A 21230-nucleotide genomic window follows, 5' to 3' on the forward strand; every position below is an offset into this window, starting at 1 on the left:
TTACTTAAAACTATATAAACTATATATTAAGTAAATATATAAAGTTATATAATAAGTCTCTTCTTTTATTCTTTAGTAAATATTATTTTAATCTTTTATAATAAAAATAAACTTTTTATTAGTTAAATAATATAAAAATAAAGTAATTAGCTAAATTAATAATACTTTAATAAGTAGATTAACTACTATAGAAGTATAAAATATATATTTTATATCTCTATTATATAGTTATATATTTAAATACTACTAAAACTATAATAATTAATAATAATTAAAGTATTAGTAATAACTTTAATATATTTTATATATAATATAGAGAAATACGTATTATAGCGTAAAATTAGCTTTCTTTTATATTTTTGTATAAGCGGGGAAAAAAAAGGGGGGCGGACGCTATCAACGCAACGGAGTGTAATTGTCCCGCACAGACAACGAGGCATGCTGTTGGTCCGCATCAATATGACCGTAGATGCCCCCAAACCTGATGCAATCATGCAGAGAAAGCAGATATGGTAAATAGGGATTTTGAAAGCGCCAGAGAGATTATCAAGCGGCGATGCAATTGATTGAACCGCCGTTATCAATCAGACATGTGCGCGACGCAAAAGGTGGATGGATTCCAGGTCGGAGGGAGTAGAAGAAGCACGCAATCGAGGACTTCGAGCCTAGCGCGAAACACAACAATATCAGGACACATAATTATGTACATAACGAGCATCAACTGCGAGTCAGCCACTAACAGGCAATCGCTTACTGATCAATGTCTTTACGTTGGCATGCTCTTCGGCATCGGCCTCCGTAGTGTTCCGCTTTCTCTCCGGGTGTGGCTTCTACCCTTTGAGCCCAGCCACATCCAATTTGTGGAGGTTTACGCCACACTATGAAAATTCTGTTTATACTTTAATAGATGCCTACTATGCATCGTGATGCTGTTTATGATAACTAGGAAAGCTTCGATCCAGGTTCGCAAGAATATTATCAATAACCTCAATGGCCTGCAGATGACTCACTGTATGAGATTATATAGGAGGAAGAACATGGGTCTTCCTCTACCCATCAACCATCCCTGACAAGATCAAAGGGAAAAGGGGGGGGGGGGGGGGGGTTGCAAGGGTAGCCTGCGTGCTGGCAGAGTTTCCAAAAAGTACACTTTAATACACTATGTCACTTCACAGTGACTGCGGGTGTGGCTTATGCGTGGGACATGAGGAGCGGATGGGATCTATTGGGGGTGCACTCTGTGTTAATAGAAGTCAGGGATCTGAGTCAATGACCTATCCACATCAAAGAAAAAAGAAAATCGATCAAAGGCATAGGATGAACATCTAAAGATACCAAAAAGTCAAAATAGATTCATGTAAGTCTCATGGAAATTGACAGCCGGAAGGTCTTGAGGCTGCGAACAGCTGCGGGACAAATAATTCTGATGACACGGTGAAATCAACGGAAGTTGTAGCGAGACTGGATCGCAATCACAAAACTGCAAACCCTATTGCTGTCCCTGGATAGTTATTAATAGTAAGTCACAACTGTGCAGCGAGGCTGGCAATTTCACTACGCTTGGCGACAGCATCACACCTCCTGGGCATAGCCGTCGATGAGAACTACTCTTTGAGACATAAGTAGACCGTAACTCAATTCAAGCCTGGCAAGATCAGACCTCTCTTTAACCTCAGTTTGACTACGTCTGACAACACAATGATGTTCCGAAACTCTCAACCGCTCCTTGGGTGTCTGCTCCTTCTGAGGTGCGTGACATCGTCTGTATTACCACGTGCTGGCGACGATGCCGGTGGTCACAACTGGATCGACCACGACAAGGTTGTGCCTTTCACACAGAATGCCTCTCCTGGATTCGATGGCCAGCTTGAGCTTCGCTTCAACCCCAATCTCTACGTCTCGGGAGGCTGCGACCCTTACGCAGCTGTAGATAGTAGCGGAAATCTTGGGTAAGCACCGCACTACCGCTATTCCATATGCTTTACCAGAAGCTGACCTAGGAGAAAAGTGCTGGCTTGAGACCGACTGGGGGTGGAAGGGACGGCTGTGGCGATGGCAAAGGCGGTCAAGTGTACGTCCGCCGCGGTGTCAGCCAGGGCCGAGTGGGCATAATGTACAGCTACTACTTCCCGAAAGTTCGGTGGGCGAAAGGGGACGACAACGGCCACACACATTATTGGGCTAGTATCGTTATTTGGATCAACCGCTGGGGATGCGATGTTGACGATGCAACCTCGGCCTGGCCAGTTGGCGTCTCATTCACCACCGACCACCTGAAATGGGGCGTTGCAAAAACTGGCGATATCACATTCAAGTCTTCTGGCGTTGGCGTTGATATGCCCACCCGTCCCCAGATCCAAATTCACGACAATGCCATGGCACCTTTCACCGGCGCCGATGGGGATAAGGTTTATGGGAGGGACGTCATTGGGTGGAAATCCCTTCCTGATAATGCTCTTCAAGCGCTATCTGACGTTAAGTACGAGAAGACTGAGGTGCCATTTGTCGACGCCAACTTCCAACGCCAGTTAGACGCCGCATACCAAGAAAGCTTCTACGGCGGGCTTTCCGATCAGCAAGGCTGCGTTGAGGAGGAGGCTTCACCAGCAGAGGAGTCACAGTCTCTGCCAACGGCGCAGGCTACAAACCCTGTGAGATTGTAAAAACATATGTGGAGTACACAGGAGAAATTGCAAGCAAGAATATTACTACAAGAAGAACGGGCAGACGAAAGGTATATCATCCAATTTATTCACAAGGATTAATTCACATCCGGGACATTTGCCGTTGAAGGATCATGTTGTGAATTCTGGAATAAGAGCAGCGTCAGAGTTTTGTTGAACCTGTACTCAGTCACTTCTATCTCAAGAAACCAACGAATTTTCGTGAAACCCTGACTTGACTTGCCCGACTTATTACTAGCGGTTTCCTCGCGCCGCAACGTTGCATTCACCTGCGATAGCACTGGACGAACTTGTCAATTGATCCCAACCTTCGGACTGATCCGCAGATCGACGGATCTATCATTGAAGTGCCTCTTGCTAATTCACAAACTGCGCTGTATCCTTTCATAACACCCTAGCAACGAGCGACTGAACACTGATCCGACCAACATCAAGCTAATTGCGAAGAAGGCAAGCTGGTCATCTTCTTGACCGAGCGTCTATAAGCAACCTCTTCTATGGAAACCAACCTCTTCTCAGCTATCTACCAAGATTCCAGAAGCTAGATTGCAGAAGCTAGACCCCACAAGCTAGAAATTATCTAGTAGTCCAAAGGCCTAAGACACGGAAGCAGGGACGTACACATGGAATGAGACGCATCAGTCATGCTATAACGACAAACAGAAGACACCACTTTGAGCACAGCAGACGCCCTCACCACAAAGAAGCTGAGCAGCCGGCTTCTCCAAGATTGAACTTTGACTCCACATTGATAACATCCGGAGTGGAAAGCCCTTTTGGAACCCGGGGAGCTTAAAGCTTCTCAATAGCCTTTACCAAGTGCTTGGCGCACCTCATCGAATGGTAAATGGATGGTCGGAAACCTTGATCCGTTGGGCAGATCTCACCGTCCCGTGAATGACAAGTTTCATCAACCCACACCCGGTGGAAGATGGTGTGGCTCGCAGTAGTCCCAATAGCGAAGCCGAACAAAGCCCGTTGGGTTTTCATCTCGGCCGAAAGAGAACAATGCCTACTATAAATTGTCCCTGCGTAGCATGCGAAGACCTCGCGATAACTGCAATGTGTCAATAAGATCTGTGACGCAAAGGCAGGAACTTGCCGAGCAGGGCCATTCCTCGATGGAAACATGCAAGATCTACGCCGCTCAGACACTGCGCCATCAATCCCCTCATTAGCACAGGCACCATGGCGCTCCTAGATCCGTCCGAAGGATCACAAAGCGATCCCGAGACGGACCGTTGGCCTAATTGATACAGGCCATAGGATATTCGAATGACTCGTTGACCCAAAACCTTATGCAGTGTTCGGAAGGGAACAACTTCCAACGTGGGAAGCACGCATGGCAGCTGAAACCCGCGTGCCCGTCAGTGCGGTCCGACCTCGTTCTTAAATGTATTTCTCTTTGGCCCCGCCGTCCCAGTGTCGGAGATTATTGTTCGTCTGGGGCAGATAATCGACTCCCTTTCGATCGCGAACGTCGAAACAAAACGAAGATACGAACAGACGGGGGGCCCGACGCACCCCACGGAAGTTCTCCGAGAGAAAGGATCCACAACGGCCGTCGCGCGCCGTCCCGTACGATTGGGAATGCCCCATCGCCACGCGACCTTCGAATCATGGCGCAGGTTCAGGGAGCCATCGGAGACAAGCTTTCAGAGGCCGACCGCATCGCCATCACGGCCTTGGCGACCGCGGGCATGTACAATGCGATTGAGATTTACATCCTCATCTTCACAACGTTCCGACGACGACGCGGCCGGTATTTTTGGAGCATGCTGGTCGCCAACACGGGGATTCTGTTCCACGCGTGTGGGGGCCTAGGCCGATTCCTCCAACCACATAAAACGCCCATACCAGGGTCGTTTGCCCATGTTGGGTGGTACATGATGGTTACGGGGCAGTCGGTCGTGATGTGGTCGCGGCTACATTTGGTGGTCTACAACCGATTGACGATAAAGCTGGTCCTAGCGATGATCATAACCACGGTTTGCTTGGTACACATACCGCAAACCGTATTATTTTCGTTGGTTTGGTCAGGGATTGATACACCGGCGTGGACGAAGCGATTCAGCATCTTCGAAAAAGTGTCGCTCATGGTTTTCACCGTACAAGAGACCATTATCACCGCGATCTTCGTACGAATGGGCTTCCACAACTTCAAATCATTGTTCGAATTCAAGGGCCGAGAAGCGAAAGTCCTGCTCGGCTATCTTGTTGCCATGTTCGTCCTCGTTTTCCTTCTCGACACCGCACTCTGTGTGCTGGAATACATGGACTTTTTCGTGTTCCAGACCACAAGCAAACCGCTGGTATACAGCATCAAGCTGAAAGTGGAATTTGCCGTCCTCAATAAGCTGCTTGCCTTCACCAGAATGTCTTCCTGCAATAACTGTCATGGGCTGGAAGACCTCGCCGTCGCAAATCAACCGAAATCATCAACATTGAATACGAGCCTAGTGACGGATGCGGCGACTACAACAGCAGTTGAGCGACCCCACGAATGACATAAAGACATCTTCAACTGCTATGCGTGCTATGGAGCAACTTCGGGTGTCACGCAATACATGCGAGCAGTGTCAGTTGATCCATAGACTGCATTTGTCTTGGCGAGGTCAGCGAGTGTAATGCGTTTTATGAGCTTAAGGTCAAGCCGCTAACAGTTGTGTAATAGTTGGCCAGATTCCTGCGAAGCCTTTCAGACACGCGTCAGGACTTTCTTCATGCTTAAGCAGACGGTGGACTTGTTATGAGACGGACGAACACTTACTGATGAATGATTGAATGACAACGAGATACCCAATTAGAAATTAGGACGCAGTTGAGGAGACGCATCAGTGTATTAGCGTAGTAATGAAAGACATCAACTCTGTTCGTATTTTGACTTTTGTGAACTCTACATGCTACTATTACAGCTCCCGCTGAAGAGCTTCTATCTATGATGCTTCACAATCTTATTTGCCTCTGACTTTACACTATGGATATCTACCTGTGAATTCACTAGCTCAACCAATCATTATTCTTCTCTGCGTCTTTTATTCGGCCTTTCCCCTTCGGACCTGTCTCCGATCTCATTACCATCGGACTTGTTTCCGTAATCCCTACCCCCGGATCTCTCAGCAACGGACTTGATGCATTTTGCAATGCAGTTTGCGATCGCTCTTGCCACCGGTGGAGGCTGTGCCGCTATAACATCCTCAAACTGCTTGAGAGGCGAACCGTAGAACACAAAGTCGTCTTTGAAATGCTGGATTCTCGCGATCTCGCGAACGGTCAAGCAGCTCTGACGTTGAGAATCGCCTGCATCTTCAGGGGATAAGTGGCTGAGATCGAAGGACGGAGATATACGAAGGCTTTCGATCTCCGAACGCCTGATGATGGTGTTGTGGTTGTAGACGTAACTTGGTGACACGTTGCTGCCCCCCAATTCCCCAGATGGGGAGCATATGAACTGACCTCTCACCTCCTCTGAAGATTCCGTCTGCCTTGGGTTGAGGAAGCTCAGGTCTTTGATGAGATCGGTTATGAGCGTGAGCTCGTCATCCTCAGTTCGATGGGCTGCGAGCTTGATGGGTACTACGGCCAAGCCAGGAAACCGCGAGGCAACGGTATTCACCAGGTACCGCTGACGGGCGCAGCCGAAACTCTGCAGAGATGAGATGTTGACACATACTGTCTCACCTTTTTCGAGAAGTTGAAAGATTGTGGACGAGAAACGTTTAAAAACATTGGGGTGAAATACCCCAGGTGGCATTTGAAGCACCTGAAAGTCCGCGTCAAAGTTTGATTTCGTGATGGAGTCCATGATGTCAAGTGGATCGAAAAAGCTCTCCTTGAGCTCGGGTTCAATCTTGGGCTTTGAGCATCGGTCAGTGTTCCGTCCTGCCACTAAGGAAACTTTGATCGGGTCCCCTGCCAGCAAGTGGGGGGTATCCAGAGTTCCAGAGCTCAAGTCATTGAAGAGCTGCTGAGGAGAACCATCAAAAACGGGGCAATTTGGATAGCGCACCTAGATTGACAAGTTAGGCGGGGCTCTTCCACATATAGCAATTAATTTGTACGCACTTTCCAACTGATGCTGTGCTCTGGATCAAACCCAACAGCTGCGAATGAATTGAATCCCGCATCTGCAAACCCCTCCAATGGCCCAAGAACGTTCGGGGTGAAATCGAAGACACTGACTGGGGATGAACTTGAGAATCCCTTTCGCTCTGGCCGTTCCTCTCGGGCTAGGTGCTTCGGGATGATGGGTGTGATCGTGACGGTTTCATCGCTCACTGACCTAGCAAAGCGGCAAGACAACTCCTTCTTGGCGTCTTCTTCTGTCGTCGAGGATCCGTCCACGTTGGCTGGGACGCATGAATGTGTATGACAAACAGGGCGATACCTGACTCTGAAGCTCGTGCTGAGGGCCTTAGCAAATGTGATGTCCTTGATCATGATAACCTCGGCGTCGCTCTGTTCTCCCATATGTTGTACAGACGAGAAGTGCAGCATCAAATCGCCAATCTCGGCGCTCTCATCCAGTTTCCTACCGCCCCGGAAAAGGTGCTCTTGCCGAAGAATCGAGAATCTGGCGACGCTCAGATGACGTTCTTGGACACATCCTGCGCTCCCGTCGTGCACGTCGTGCACCCAAGCGATATAATCGGGATAACACTGAGAACTGTCTCGGATCTCATAGTATCGGTCTTTTTCGAACTCAATGTCCAGACGACTGTCGTAAAGGCTAGATTCCAGAAACATATCCATGTCGTTTTCCTAGGCATCAATTAGAAAAGTCACCAAATATTTCCTCTGCTTGTACTCACCTCGCAGCGGCACAATGTTCGTGGAGTGAGAACAATTGACCGAAGCTGAGGAAACTCCTCGTTCTGCCAGATACGCTCAGAGATGGCCTCCTCACGAGCGTCCATTCCTCTATCCAGGCCCTCTTCCACCGGCGGGTCGTCACGAGCCTGTGGTGTAGCTGAGTAAATGCCTGGCTCCGAGTAAATGTCTTGCCCCGAGTAGATGTCTTCCTCTGAGTAAATGTCTACCTCTGACGATTCGTTGTCGTATGCAGAGTCCGTTTCCATCAATACATCAATGTCAGACTCCGTCTCCACGCTCACGGAATGAGAGCGACCGCTTGGAGGCGTAATAGGCTCGGATCTATCCAGAGGGCGTACGCATTGAGGAGGAAACGCAGTGAACGCAGTCTCTCCTTCACGCCAAACCACCGGAAAGTAGTCCTCATTTGGGTCGAGATTTGCAAAGAGGACACAGCTTTGCGACAGCGGGACTGTCGTCGAAGGGCATTCGCACCTGGCACTAGACAGGTGTTCTATGTGCGACTTATTATTAGCTGTAGAGGCAAGAATAGTGTGCAACATACCCGTGTTGATTATGAGGTCTTCACCTCTTGTCTCACAAGTGCTGAGACTATGGAGTTTGACGTTGCAGACCTTCTTCTCGAGGTATTTCCTGGACACCATCTCGTAGTTGTTTCGGAGCCAGTGGACTTGAAGCTCGCCAGCCTTGGAAGTCGTGGAAACTTGGACGCCTCTGGGGGTCTGCCGAATGTACTCCCGAGCCTGGCGTCGTAGCTCGATGGCTTTGGAAGGAGAAATGTCGACATAGTCCCGTATATGGTTCATTGCAAGCTCAAGCAAATCTTCTACCACATGGTCGCAGTAGAAAATGTCGTCAACGTCATCATGCTTCGCGATCTCAAAGAACTCGCATGGAGTTTCGACATGAACGGCTTCGAAATTGAGCCATCTATGATTGATCTGAAGCACCCCACTCTTCGGGTCAAAGTGCAGGTCGATGGTGGTATCAGCACCTTGTACGAATTGGAGCTGAATTCCAGAAAGTGCTGTATCCATTGCCAAAACTGACTTCAGTATACGGGAGATGTTAAGACCGAAGTAGCCATCCACATTACCAACAGGCTGGGATGACGAGAACAGACGGATTCGTTCCTGCTGGGGGGTTCGGGCGCAGTCGTACTTTACAAGAAGTCGCCACAGCTCTTTGGCCAGCTTTCGAGGCTGCCTCTTGATATCGTTCAGAATGATGTCAACCTGTGATAAATCATTCATCAGCAATCTGTCTGCATTTCGCTCTTGTGCCAAGACCTTCTCACCTGATGACCACCGTCATGCTTGGAATCGGAGCCTTCCGAATAATAAAACGCGCCCGGTTGACTAGTTCTCAGCCAGGTCCAGATGCGTCGGGCCAAGATTCTGGATGCCTTCTCAGCAGAGATGATATCCACACAGTCTTCACTGAAAAGCTCGACGTAACGCTGTACAAGATTGCCATGGTCGCCTGCCACCGCTGTCTCCCAGATAATGGCCAGCGTCTCCGCCTCTTTGTCGTGAGACGTCATTCTTTCCCGGTCACGACCAAGCTTTCCAGTCGCAAAGTTGTAGCAGAATCTGTAAGATTTGCTGCCAAGAGTAGGGGCGCTCACTTTGAACCCCTTCAAGTAGATTTGTCCTGCAAACCTCTCATCGAGGACTAGGTCTCCGTGCTGTGTTCGGATCATTTTGTCGGGATCGGGGTTGCTCAAGTCAAGCGAGACGGTCGTCCACCCGCGGAACTCGTCTGCAGTAATAGGGTTGCGGTAGCCTCTGCCCGTTGCTGGATGGGAGAGCTGGATTGTCACGTCCCTGGAAGAGTACGACACCAGATCGGATCGCAGCGTTCCTCCCATTGTCTGCTGTGTAAGCGAGGCCGTCTCATAATCGACATTCCTTGTGTTAGGCTTTGAAATCTTGCAATAGAATCGATCTTTGTTGACACCGTTGAAGCCGAAGTTCCAGTTTGCAGATGTGGATTGGATGCGGATTGGGATCCCAGATCTGACCATGACGAGGGCTGCAACCTTGAATCCTTCACCATGAACGCCAGCGAACTTATCATTGTTCCTCTTCGTTGAGCCGCCGATGCTCAAATCATCCATAGAAAGGTTGGCGTTGAAGTTGGCTATCTCGACTGTTCCTGTCTTGGCTTTATGAACGATGAAGCCGACGAGCTCTCGTTGACCTTCGATGTTGCGATGCACTGAGATGCGGATTACTCCTGGCGTCGTTTCGTCCCAGACCGGCAAGAAAGATCGGGGATCCATGTCAAACGCCGCGATGATACCGTCCTTCCTATGTGGATATCAGCATTGGCGTCGAGCAGGCAAGTACATTAGAATTTCTGACCAATTTTGGATGAACTCGCGAAACGCGTGCAGTCGTCTCCAAGACAGGACATAATTTTTGTTCAGCCCCAGTGAGTGCGTGCCTGACATCTTGAGACCTTGGTAGTCATCCTCCTCATTGGAGGATTGTTGTTGTTATTGTTGTTCTATTTTTCGACGTCAGAGCTAAGCTCAGATTGCTCCCTAGGGCATATGTTGTGTAGGGCAAGCTTATATATCTATAAATCTACTGTATACTGTTCCTGCTCCTTAAATTGAGCGTCCTCTAGTTAATTGCCTCCCGCGTGTAGTGTTTCTAGGCCTGGAGGCCGCCTTTTGCTGCTAGAAAACGGCGCGGGCGTCCCCTGTTTCCGGCTTATATCGCCCGGCTGAGGCTGGTGCTGCGGAGGTCTGAGCCCTACTACGCTGGGGCTAGCGTTATTACAAAATCCGGGTAGGGGGCCCCTAGTTAGTAGCTGAGGCCGGGGCTTAGGTTACTTATAGGCCCCTAAAGAAGTAAAATTACTCACAGCCCACTGTATTTTATTAGGAAAACTAGGATTTTCTCGGAAAAGTTAGTGAGTCGATTTTTATGTTTTCCTATAGTAATTCAAATTGTTCGGGCCAAAAAATTAGGGTAGAACGGGGTGTGGCGGAGTTCGAGAGGGTCATCAGCCGCAGGGTCTATGTAAACAGACTATTCCTCATCGGAGGAGGTCTCCGGTGAATCTGATGAGGATGACATCGGATCGGTTGTGGGTTGTTGACTGTCATCGGAAACGGATTCGTAGGGAGACGACATCATCTGGGCGCTCCTGAACAAGACCTTTGCACTTTTTGGAATGCGGGCCGCGCAAAATGAAATTCGTTGTGAAATCGAAAGGCTGTTCTGAGTGGATGATTTGTTTGTCTTTGAAAGGTTGGAGAGGAGGAGCTGTGCTCAACTCGAGGTGAGAAGAAAAGTGGGCCAGATTGACGCTGCGGTCAACCGACGAGAGCAAACAGTAACAAACATGGTCAGCAAACACCGTGACCCACTAAGGTCCCTGTTGAATGATGCCGCTTTTGGAGGAACGGGGTATTGTTATGATATATGGAGGGAGAGGTGCAGCGTTAACCGAGAAAAGGATGGTGCCCGGTTGAAGGAAGTTACACGGAAAGACTGGTATCAAACTTTCATGATTCCCCTGCCGCCTTGTCCCTCACCTGTTGAGGTGAGGTGATTTCACTGTTGCTGATGAGAAGTAGTTCGAATTTTAAATTGAATATACACCTACCCCCTGATCAGAAAGGCACAAAATACGACAAGTGATTCGGAGGCTTGTTTGGCGCGGTGGAAAAAAAGTCAATGTAGTCACACAATCAGGAATCACGAAGCCGAAATACTTACCTTAATTGTACTTGTGGTTTTATAATTGTATTCAATGCTCCTTGTGACCACTTTTACGCAGGATTTCGAAGCCACGAAAGTTGAAGGCTGTTATTCGGCGATGGCAACTGATCCACGAAGGTTTTGGTTAGTCGTGCTGTATGTGAAAACAAGTGCAACAAGAAAACTCTCCTTGGGATGTTCAGAAGACTTTGAGGGTGATGGCAATTTCTTTCAGTAGTTAACAACCTGTGATCGGGCGGGCTATGGGCTTGAAAAACAGACGTTCTTCAAATCACATGCCCGATCTTCGGCGGCCCTGTACACCCATGCATGGTTCTGGTTGGAAACGCTAACACACAGGCTTTTACGGCTTCAAGGTCAATAAGGCGAATTGGAATGCTTATTAACAGCTGAGTCTCGGTGTGATTCTAGTTCTAAAGATTTAATTCACGGAAATTCGAGACTATGGCGCCGACGTCTGTGACGACTTCTTCGGCTTCGGCTTGACAAAACAAGCAGCAACGATCATACACCCAGCAACACCAGTAAAGAAAGCCCACATGATATGCAAAGCAGCGACGTAATCTTCCTTCCCCGTGCCTTCCGTCTGCACAGATGTTTCCTCCGAGTGAAGCGCCGTCAACCCTCCTCCTCCCAGGTTCCGCTGCAGCAGCACCGTCCCAATGACCACCGACATGGACGAGAACAGCGACCTGAAGAACGTGAAGGCAGACATGGCGGCCGACATATCCTTCTGATGGGTGTGTGTCTGGATAGCGATCATCGGACTCTGGAAGAGCACACCTGCGCCGATGCCGGTGATGATCTGGAAGCAGACAATCTTGGCCCAGTCCGGGGTCGTGCCGAAGGTGATGAAGAGCCCATTTCCGAGCGTCATGAGCGTGGCGCCGAGGAAGATGGGGACGACGTAGTTGCCGGTCTTTCGCGTGAACAGGCCGCCTAGCATCGTCATGACGGTGAGCGGGATCAAGAGCGGAAAGAGCGAGACACCGGCAATAATTGGGGGGAAACCGAGGACGACCTGGAAGTACAGCGGGAGGAAGTAGTCGTAGGAGATGAAGACGAAGCTGTGGATGCACGAGAACGTAAAAGCCGCGACGTTGGTGATCTTTTGGAAGATGCGGAACGGGATGATTGGGCTCGAGGCGAAGCGGGCTTCCCAGACCATGAAGAGGGCGAGAATCACGACGCCGAAGAGGATGAGGCAGATTACCTGCGCCGAGTCCCATGGCAGTAGCCCGCCCGCGCCAGTCTCGAGGCCGTAGAGAAAGCAGATCGTCCCACCGATGATGAGGGCAAAGCCAGTCCAGTCGAGTTCGCGCAGGCCGGTCATGAAAGGTTCTTTCGGAGTTTCGACTTTGAGGACGAAGAAGAGGACGATGAGGGCGATTCCGTCAAAGGGAAGATTGATGTAGACTGTACTCGGTTAGCAACACGGCTCAAGAAAGCAGATCAAATCAGGAAACACTCACAGCACCATCTCCAACCAATGGTTTGAGTAAACACTCCGCCCAGCACTGGCCCCACGGCGCTAGCGATGCCATACACGATGCCCGTCATGCCATAATACTTCGCTCTTTCCTCCAGCTTGAACAAATCCCCAATCACAATCGTGACAAGCACCAACGAGCCTCCACCTCCCAGTCCTTGAATCGTCCTTCCGGCAATCAAGACGGAGATCGAGCCAGCCAGCGCCGCGACAAGACTTCCTGCCATGAATGTCGCCGCCGCAGCCATGATGGTCCCCTTCCGCCCGAAAATGTCTGACATCTTGGCCCATACTGGAGTAGATGCCGTGCTGGAGAGCGTGTACGAGCTACCCACCCAGGCGTATTGCGCGGCCGAGGCATGCAGTGTGGATGCGATCGTCGGCAGGGCGGTGGCGATGATCGTGATGTCAAGAGCCGAGAGGAGAAGTGTTAGGCAAAGGGCGAGCATGATTGCTTTGCGACGCCATGGTGGCAGTGGCGGGGGGACGTAGGATGCCGTTGTCGTGAAGGGTGCCAGGGGTGGAAGAGGTCCGTCGTCATTTTCAATTGCGGTCTGCGACGGTGACTTGGATCGTTGGTGCTTTTCGTCGAGCTGATCCACGGGTGGAGCGGTCGTGTTCTCCATCGCTACCGAGAGGTATGGTGAGAGCGAAGAACGAGAACGATGGTAATCGCTCAAGGTCAAAAGAAAAAGACACAGGAGAGGGTCCTTCATGACGCGTTGGATCTCCTGCGGAAGAGAATCTGATCATTCTCGCGTCCGTTTCGATAATTGATGAGGATCGGGTGTGGAGACCCCGGTTCATTCGGTTCGGTTCGGATCCACGACCGAGCCCCGGATCTCCACAAGCTGTGCTGACTCGGTTGGAGAGTGCCGAGCCCACAGCTAATGATGAAGTCCTGTCCGCGATGTTGTTTGAGCCTGGTCAGTATTCGATAATTGGTCATAATCAGTGCAGCACATTGTAAAAACTTCAACGTGCCATGTCTTATCACACGCCCGATTATGTCCACCTTGAAAACGGGCAACGCAGTTCAATGCACGGCATGTTGTTCCTGTCCGGAATAAATTCTATCACTGCTTCGTGAGAATTCACGAGAGCTTGGGTTTATGTTACAAGCAATTTAGCAACGAGCAAGGTTGAAAGTGTAGCGCAGATACTGCGTCTCTTTCGAGGCATCCAACAAGCAAATCAGAACATCCATCCTACGCACCCTCCGTAGAAACCTCCTGAATCGGGGCATTGTCCTCTCTGCGACGCTTGTTCCTTCGCTGGCAACCTTCTCCATCTCCAAGCTTCACCTCTCTGAACCGCTTGATGACGGTCTTGATACACTCTGCAGCCGCTCTTGCCACCGCCGGTGGCTGCGCGAAAGTGACATGTTCGTACTGTTGTCTTTCGGAACCGTAGAAAACGAAATCATCCGGAAAGCCTTGAATTCTTGCCAATTCACGGACGGTGAGCGAGTCCAAGCGAGCTTCACCAATAGTCAGTCAGTCTCTTGAGGTTCTGCAGAGAAATTCGGGAGGTGCTTACTTGGGTGAACCAGATCATGTGTGCTATGTGTTATGACGTCTATGTCATGAGAGTCCAGGTCAACGATTCGGGCCTTCTCTTCGGGAATTTTGCGACCGGTGTTATGATTGTAACACCTGATGCTAGGTGTATTCTCGTCTGGCACAGCGCGAGGCGGAAGAGAGCACACGAATCCAGTCTGTGATGTCCGGGGGTTCTCAAAAGATAGGTCGGCAAGGCTTCGAGGCGTTAATTCGCCCTCTGGTTGTCCAAGGGGATTAGGCGTCTGATGCGCGGGGCTGATCGGCACAGCTGCCAGTCCGTGACAAGATGACACGATCATAGTCACCAGTCTACGGCTTTGAGGAACACAGAACCTCTTGGCCGATGACACGTCGACTTTGACTGCGTTTCCGCTCTCCAAGAAATCCACAATGCTGTCGCATAATCGATAGACGGCCATTGGATGGACAACTGCAGGGGATAACTGCACCACTGCGAAATCTGGAGACCGGGAGAACATTGCATTCTCAGCCATGTAAAGTGGATGAAGGAATGCTTTCAAAGATGGCATCTTCTTGTTTCCCTTATTTAGGGCGAAGTTTGTGTTGCTTCCGGTAGCTAACACAGTTGTTGGTGAATCCTCAGACGGCCAAGAAGGGCCGAGGAGCTTGCCGCTGTCGATGTCCTCCAAAATCTCAGGGAAGCTGCCATCAAACACAGGACATTTTGGGTATCGTATCTGTCACGGTCAGAAAAATACTCACTTTAAGCTTGGAGGAATTCGGCCTTCTGGTACCTTCCAATTCGCGTCATGACTCTCGTTGAACCCGAAGGCGGCGAAGGGTTGGTACCCCGTGGAACAGAAACCCTCCATCAGACCTAAAACGCCTGGATTGAGATCGATTACCCCTTCAGAAGCCGTGCCACTAAATCCTGGGTTACTCCGTCTCTCTTGTGGCGGCAGAAGGTGCTGCGCAATCGGGACCAAGTTGATGGAAGTTTCATGAACGGAACGGGCAAATCGGCAAAACATTTTGTCCGCATCGAGATTCTCTAGCATTACTTATTAGTTGTACGTGCAAATCATAGACTGGGTATTCGGAAACGCAACGCACCTGGAGTCTGGACACAATGTACAATGTCGAACCCGGCACGCACAGGTTCAGCGCGATCAATGTTATCGATGGCCACAACCTCGCTATCGGAAGGAGTGCCCATTCTCCTCGGTTCCGAGAAATGCAGAATCAACTCGATCGGCGTCGTATCATTGTCGTCGGCGAGCGGTGCCTTTGAGTCCCACAACACTGATGTTGATCGAAAAAAGGAGTACTTCGAGATACTAAGGTGCGGAGTGTCCTGGCAATCAACGCTGCCGGGCAAGACATCGTGTACGAGGGCGATGTATTCACCGAAGGAGTCAGAGTTGTCTTTGATCACGACGTACCTGTTCTTTTCAAATTTGAAGTTGAGACGCACGCTTTCAAAACTGACATTGGTAAAAATGTTCGAAGGCTACATTTAAGTCAGCTCGTATGAGAATCTTTGCGAAAGGAATGACTCACGTCGCATTTACACGCATGGCGCGTTGCAAACATCTCAGACAGTGTATGCAAAAGATCCTCCCTGTGCCACTTTGACCAGTTCTGTTCGTCTTCGAGCCACTCTGGGGATTCTAGACTGCTCGTCGCAGACCCGACAGTGCCACAATCGTCCCCTTGATACGCCCGCAACAATGGTTGCTCGCCGTTTGTCATGGATTGATCTGGCGGTGCGATGGATTTCGGGACTATTCCAAAGAAGGATCCATGTTCGTGGCGGGCAACCAGCGGAAAATATGTGAGTAGATGATTGAGATCATCGAACGTGGCAGAGCATGCAGAAAGTGGGATCTTCTGGCTGGGGCATTGGCAGGATGCTGGCTCGCAGCGGTCTTGGTTAGCATACAAAGGTCAATTGAGAGGAGTTTGTGGGATGGCCTACCCTTGAGTGCAGTTGTCTGTATGCGCAGGAAGCATCTTGATGAAGACATACGTAGAAGAAGATATTTTCCCCATGATGCTTCAAGAAAACGCCCGCATCATTGCATGTCCAGCTGACTCGAAGCTGACCAGGGACAGAACCAGCGGTAACCCGGATGTCTCTTGGAGTCTGTCGGAAGAGCTCCCTGCCCTTTGATCGGAGACTGTTGGTACTCGATGAACTAGAGTTGCCTTCTCCCATGACTGCCTTCAGAATCATCTCAAAAAGGTCTTCCACGACATGGTCACAAGCGAAGACGGCCGCCTGCTTGTGCGGGGCTTCATCAAGCTTTGCAACATCACAAGAAGTGTTTTGGTGTGCTTCGTCGAAACGCAGCCACTTCTCATGAATCAAAACACGTGATCTGCGGTGGTCCAGACGCACTCCAATGCTTGTATGTTTGCTTTTCACGTACACGAGACTAAGCCTTTCGAGTGAGCGGTCCAATCGCATGGCTGCTCGGAGCATTCGATCGATGGATTGCGCCAAACTGTCTTCTGGTACGGGTACCACTCGAGATAAAAGAAACTTGTGGTCAATATGCTCTTCTGGAGTTTTGACAAGCTCGAATTTTCGGAGTGTGTTCCAAAGGGCCTCTGAGAGCATGCGTGGCGTTTTCTTGAGCTCCGATTCAATAAGATATATCTGGCAGCACGTCAGTCACTATAGTGGACACATCCATGCGTCAAACAAACACACACCTGATGAGATGCCCTTGACCATTGCCCAGGTTTGGCATTGTGGAAGAAACATTCCGGCCTGTCCTTCAGCAGATGTTGCCAGACATGTTCAGCCAGCCGTTTGGACACCACACGGTCCGAAAATGCAACATCTTGGTTGTCACTATTGCCGAACAAGTCAACATACTTTTTTGTGAGGTCCGGCCGCTGATCGATGGCAGCTTCCCAAATCATGGCAATGATTTTAGCTTCCTCGGTGCGGTCCATCATGCGCTCTCGATCGCGGTTGATACTCCCAGATGCGAAGTCGTAGCCAAATATGTACCTTCGCGCCCATAGGTCATTTTCGAAAACTAGAAGGCCTTTGAGATAAATACGACCCGCAAACTTTCGATCGAGAAGCAAGTCTCCGGAAGAAGTGCGAATGATCTTCTCTGGCGATGGGCAATGGAGATCAATTGACACTTTGGTCCAATCCTGGAATTGTGCCTGCGTGATGAAACCTTGTCCTTTTATTGTGGAGATTCTGACGGATACATCCTGATGAACGTAGGAGGTCAGATCTCCCCTCACCTGTCCATGACGTGTCTTGGACAAGAGCGAATCTTTGTGCTTCTTGATGGTCGACGCTGCCGGCTTGGTAATCTGGCAAGCGAACTCGTCCTCGGCTGGACCTTGAAATCCAAAGCTCCAATAGGCGCTGGACGACGTAATACGAATTTCACGGTGTTCACGTGCCATGACAAGAGCCGCAATTTTAAATCCCTCTCCATGAGTACCGGCTGTCTTGGAGTTGTGGCGTTTTGTCGTTCCTCCCAGGTTGAGGTGCTGAATCTCCAGAGCAGCATTGAAGTTCGTAAGCTCCACGGTTCCGGTCCGCTTGATGTACTTGATGTACCCGAGTAGTTCTCTGCCAGGCGAACCTGCGACTCCTTCGGTGATGCGATGGGCGGTAATTTGAATCTCGGTATTGGTCGTGTTTTGCTCGAGGATGAACGGTCGGGGTGCAAGGTTGAAATTGTGAACAATTGCGTCCTTCCTGCATCCGTTTTAACAACACAGAAGTAGGAAATTATCAGCGACGAAGGCCAACTTACCAATTTTGGTACCATTCCCTGAAAGCGTCCGCTTCTGTCCAAGACGGCACATAGTCTCGATTGAGGTATAGCATATGAGTGCCTGATGCAACAACGTCATGGTGAACGGAATAGTCGCTGTCGTCGCTTGATGTCGAACTTTCGGTGTCTGAACACTTTGGTTCGACTTTGGGACGCGCTGGTCGCTTACGCTTGAGCGGCTGCATTGCAGAAGTCTAGAGCAATCGGAGAAGCGTGCAATTGGCGCAGAACTGGTGGTATTGGGTTACAGAAGAAGTTTGAAAGCCTGCTCGCAAATCGATTTCAGGCGAGGGAGGAAGCGAGTCGTGGGAAGAAGGCGCTGCAGAGAACTTGGGTGGAAGAAATTGCGCAGAGCGTGGAAGAGGATAGAAAACGGATGGTGAAAAAGTCGAGGTCTCAACCAAGTTTTGTGGAGATCCAGGCAGCATGGAGAAGAAGGCACCTTCGAAGGTCTACTTTACGTGCCTTCCCCGAATCCCAAGGCGCGCGGGTTGTTGGAGAGATTGGAAGTCGCACCTCCCCTCAACTTCGGGTCCACCTTCCCAAACCACCTACAAAGCCAAGTCAAAGGGGGGTGCTGTATGATCAACGTGAACCAGATATAATGCAGAAGTCAAAGAACTTAAGGGCAAGGAACAGCATCAATCAGATGAGAGATATTTATCTTCCAAGTAAGAAAAAAGAAAAAGAACCAAAGAAAAAGAGAAAGAAAGAACCAAGGCTCGGGTATTGCGGCTAGCCAAGTAGATAATCAACCTGCCAAATTACACTCCTTGCCACACCCCATGAACTTTTTTCTTATCATGAAATTGGAGACAATTTCTTTGTATTCAAAGCTCCCTCAGCCTCGTGTTGCTGTATGGTATTCTACTGCTTGTATTACTTCCATAGAAAATGCTGGAGACTGGCTCCATAATGCTCAGTATTGCACACCGCCACGATTTGGCAAAGGCTGCCATCACCTTGTTACATGCCATTCATCATGATATATCGAAGGTAGAAACTGAGAGCCTAGTTATAGAATATCTTGTGAAAGCTGAAATGAGGGCATTAACTCGGTTTTAATAAGGCATCATTCAAAGATGCAGGTCTGACACTTCAAGGCGGGGAAAAGCAATCATCAGGCTCATCCATCTCTTCTAATGATCGTCCAGCGGCCAAATCATCATCTTCTGCCATCCGGGAAGGCGAGAAGTGCATGTCAGTGGCTTTTGACGAACAATGAGCTCGATTGGCATTGGCGCAGAACATTTCGAAACATGAGGGCCTGAATGAACCTTGCGACAGCCTTTGACGGCTCCTTGGTTCAATCATACAGCATCAGAGCCCAAATTCCAGCCTTCCATCTTTTCAGTGTCCCAATCAACGCTTCCAAGACTGCCAATCTGCTTATTGGATTCTGTCTCTCGTTCAGCACACTGAGACATGTAGACCACTCCAGTATCAACGATCGCTGGCGGAATCAGGGCTTGAATCTTCTCCTCATGACCCAAGACCTTGGAGAAAAGGACTGTGTTCTCCTCCGTAAAAGAGGAGTCCAAGCTGGTCAAGAAGCGTTTTCGATTGGCCTCTTTAGGCACTATGTTAGTGACGGAACGTATGGTCAACGGTGGTGTCAGGTACTCACTCCATCTCGGGGTCCAAAGGTTGAGTGGTTTGCACTTGTCCGGGTTCTTTTCCTTGTCTTCCGGGAACTCGTAAAATTTCGGTATCCATGCCTTCTTCAGTCCGCTCCAGGTATCGGTGTCCATGGTCACGACACAGTCCCAGGGTATTCCCTTGGAAGGATCGTACTCTGGGAAGTCCTGGAATGCTGGGGATATGTAGGTACCGGTTCCCAGCTGTCTACCCGAGGTTCCGAGCGACTGCACAGCCTTTCCATCATTGGCGTTGATGGCATCAGCTTCAGCCTGTTTTGAATATGTCAGGACTTGAAAAGCAAAGGACGTTGCCCATTTTAAACAAGGGGAGACAGGAAGATGCAACAAAATGTACCTTGGAGACAATCCGATATCCAATATGGTTTCTTGCCCCGGCACGTTTGTGCAAAGAGACACCTTCGAACGGGACAGCCGCAACGGCAGCTGCAAGAGCGACAACAGCCCAGAACTTCATCCTGAAGTTGTTGGCGAGAAACGAATGACTATGGTGAGATGGTAATGAAAGTTGAAGGACCGACTGCCATGGCAGATGGGAAATAGTGGGAAAGAGGCGAAACTACACCAGCGAGATATCCCAACCCAAGTAATAAGGTAGTCGGGCAGTATCAGAGGGAGCTTTCAGGCTACAAGCCTCGGTCATTGTGCAGTAGCAACCAAGGTGGAAACCTCAGCAATAAAAGTCAGCGGGCTAAGTTCTGCAGCGCGGTGACTTGGCACGCAGACTATTAGCGGGCGCTATCATCAGTTCGTTATTCGGGATATCCGATCACACTTCGATATCCATTTCAAGGGCTAAAATCTGACTTGTCTGACTTGATGGCCTCACGATGTGCGTGAAATATTGGCACGAGAGGTCAGTTGGTTCAGATGCCAGCAAGGGTGTACGCGTCGATACTGCAACTCAAGTGCCTGTCAGCCAATGGCATTTCACTCAGAGCAGAGCGATTCCAGAATGGGGTGTACGAATCGCACCATTACTCGGCCAGGATTCAGATCCATGGCGTTCTCCCTGCGTCCCTGGGAAATGAAGTTGCTTTAGGCAGAGAATTGTCCGGAGCGTAGCCGCAAACGTGCAGAACAGGGGTCGGCCCGTCCCCGATGAATTCTAGGCACCGATTAGCAGGGGCCGCGAACTGCTCCACCTCTTCGTAGGGCCAGGCCAGGTGGTGGTGACTGGCATCGCATCACCTCCACAATTGACGACTGAGTAACTCACTAGCACAACCGCGATTTCCTCGCCCTTGCGGAATGTTTCTGCTAAGGACTAGACGGACCAAACGATGTCGTTTGTGCAAGACGATCGGCAGCCAAGACTTCTAAACCTGGCGTCGGATAGCACACGCCTGAAGCAGATTCACGCCCGAGGACGTAAGGAAACCAGATGTTACTTTTGGTGGGACGTGACGAACAAAAACGCAAAAACACATAAGCATATCTGCGAGACGCAGGCGCAGCAGAGTCGGGAACCAGCGTCAACCCATGTCTAGC

The 21230-nt window shown here is 49.8% G+C and overlaps 5 protein-coding genes across 5 annotated transcripts; 2 read left to right on the top strand and 3 right to left on the bottom strand.

Annotated features, from left to right (window-relative positions):
• Positions 1-1698: 1698 nt before the first annotated feature.
• On the top strand, positions 1699-2663 carry CGCS363_v002122 (uncharacterized protein; the record flags this gene model as incomplete). Its single annotated transcript, XM_036633971.1, has 2 exons — positions 1699-1949; positions 2009-2663. 2 exons carry the CDS (start codon positions 1699-1701, stop codon positions 2661-2663), a joined length of 906 nt encoding a protein of 301 aa, XP_036499375.1.
• A 1640-nt stretch (positions 2664-4303) lies between these two features.
• Positions 4304-5191, top strand: CGCS363_v002123 (uncharacterized protein; the record flags this gene model as incomplete). Its single annotated transcript, XM_036633972.1, has 1 exon — positions 4304-5191. The coding sequence occupies one exon, from the start codon at positions 4304-4306 to the stop codon at positions 5189-5191; it is 888 nt and encodes a 295-aa protein (XP_036499374.1).
• Positions 5192-5700: 509 nt separating this feature from the next.
• CGCS363_v002124 (uncharacterized protein) lies at positions 5701-9972 on the bottom strand (the record flags this gene model as incomplete). Its single annotated transcript, XM_036633973.1, has 6 exons — positions 5701-6540; positions 7062-7445; positions 7496-8010; positions 8062-8752; positions 8815-9829; positions 9884-9972. 6 exons carry the CDS (start codon positions 9970-9972, stop codon positions 5701-5703), a joined length of 3534 nt encoding a protein of 1177 aa, XP_036499381.1.
• A 1724-nt stretch (positions 9973-11696) lies between these two features.
• dotC-4 (Efflux pump dotC) lies at positions 11697-13369 on the bottom strand (the record flags this gene model as incomplete). The annotated part of the gene is made up of 2 exons (XM_036633974.1): positions 11697-12670; positions 12727-13369. 2 exons carry the CDS (start codon positions 13367-13369, stop codon positions 11697-11699), a joined length of 1617 nt encoding a protein of 538 aa, XP_036499380.1.
• A 582-nt stretch (positions 13370-13951) lies between these two features.
• Positions 13952-18266, bottom strand: hphIAM-1 (Modification methylase HphIA; the record flags this gene model as incomplete). The annotated part of the gene is made up of 8 exons (XM_036633975.1): positions 13952-14223; positions 14283-15003; positions 15061-15317; positions 15380-15776; positions 16296-16647; positions 16699-16928; positions 16985-18002; positions 18061-18266. The coding sequence occupies 8 exons, from the start codon at positions 18264-18266 to the stop codon at positions 13952-13954; spliced, it is 3453 nt and encodes a 1150-aa protein (XP_036499379.1).
• Positions 18267-21230: the final 2964 nt, after the last annotated feature.

This window comes from Colletotrichum siamense (genome assembly GCF_013390195.1).
Source record: "Colletotrichum siamense strain Cg363 chromosome Unknown KSG_Cg363_contig02, whole genome shotgun sequence".
Classification (NCBI taxonomy): Eukaryota; Fungi; Ascomycota; class Sordariomycetes; order Glomerellales; family Glomerellaceae; genus Colletotrichum; species Colletotrichum siamense.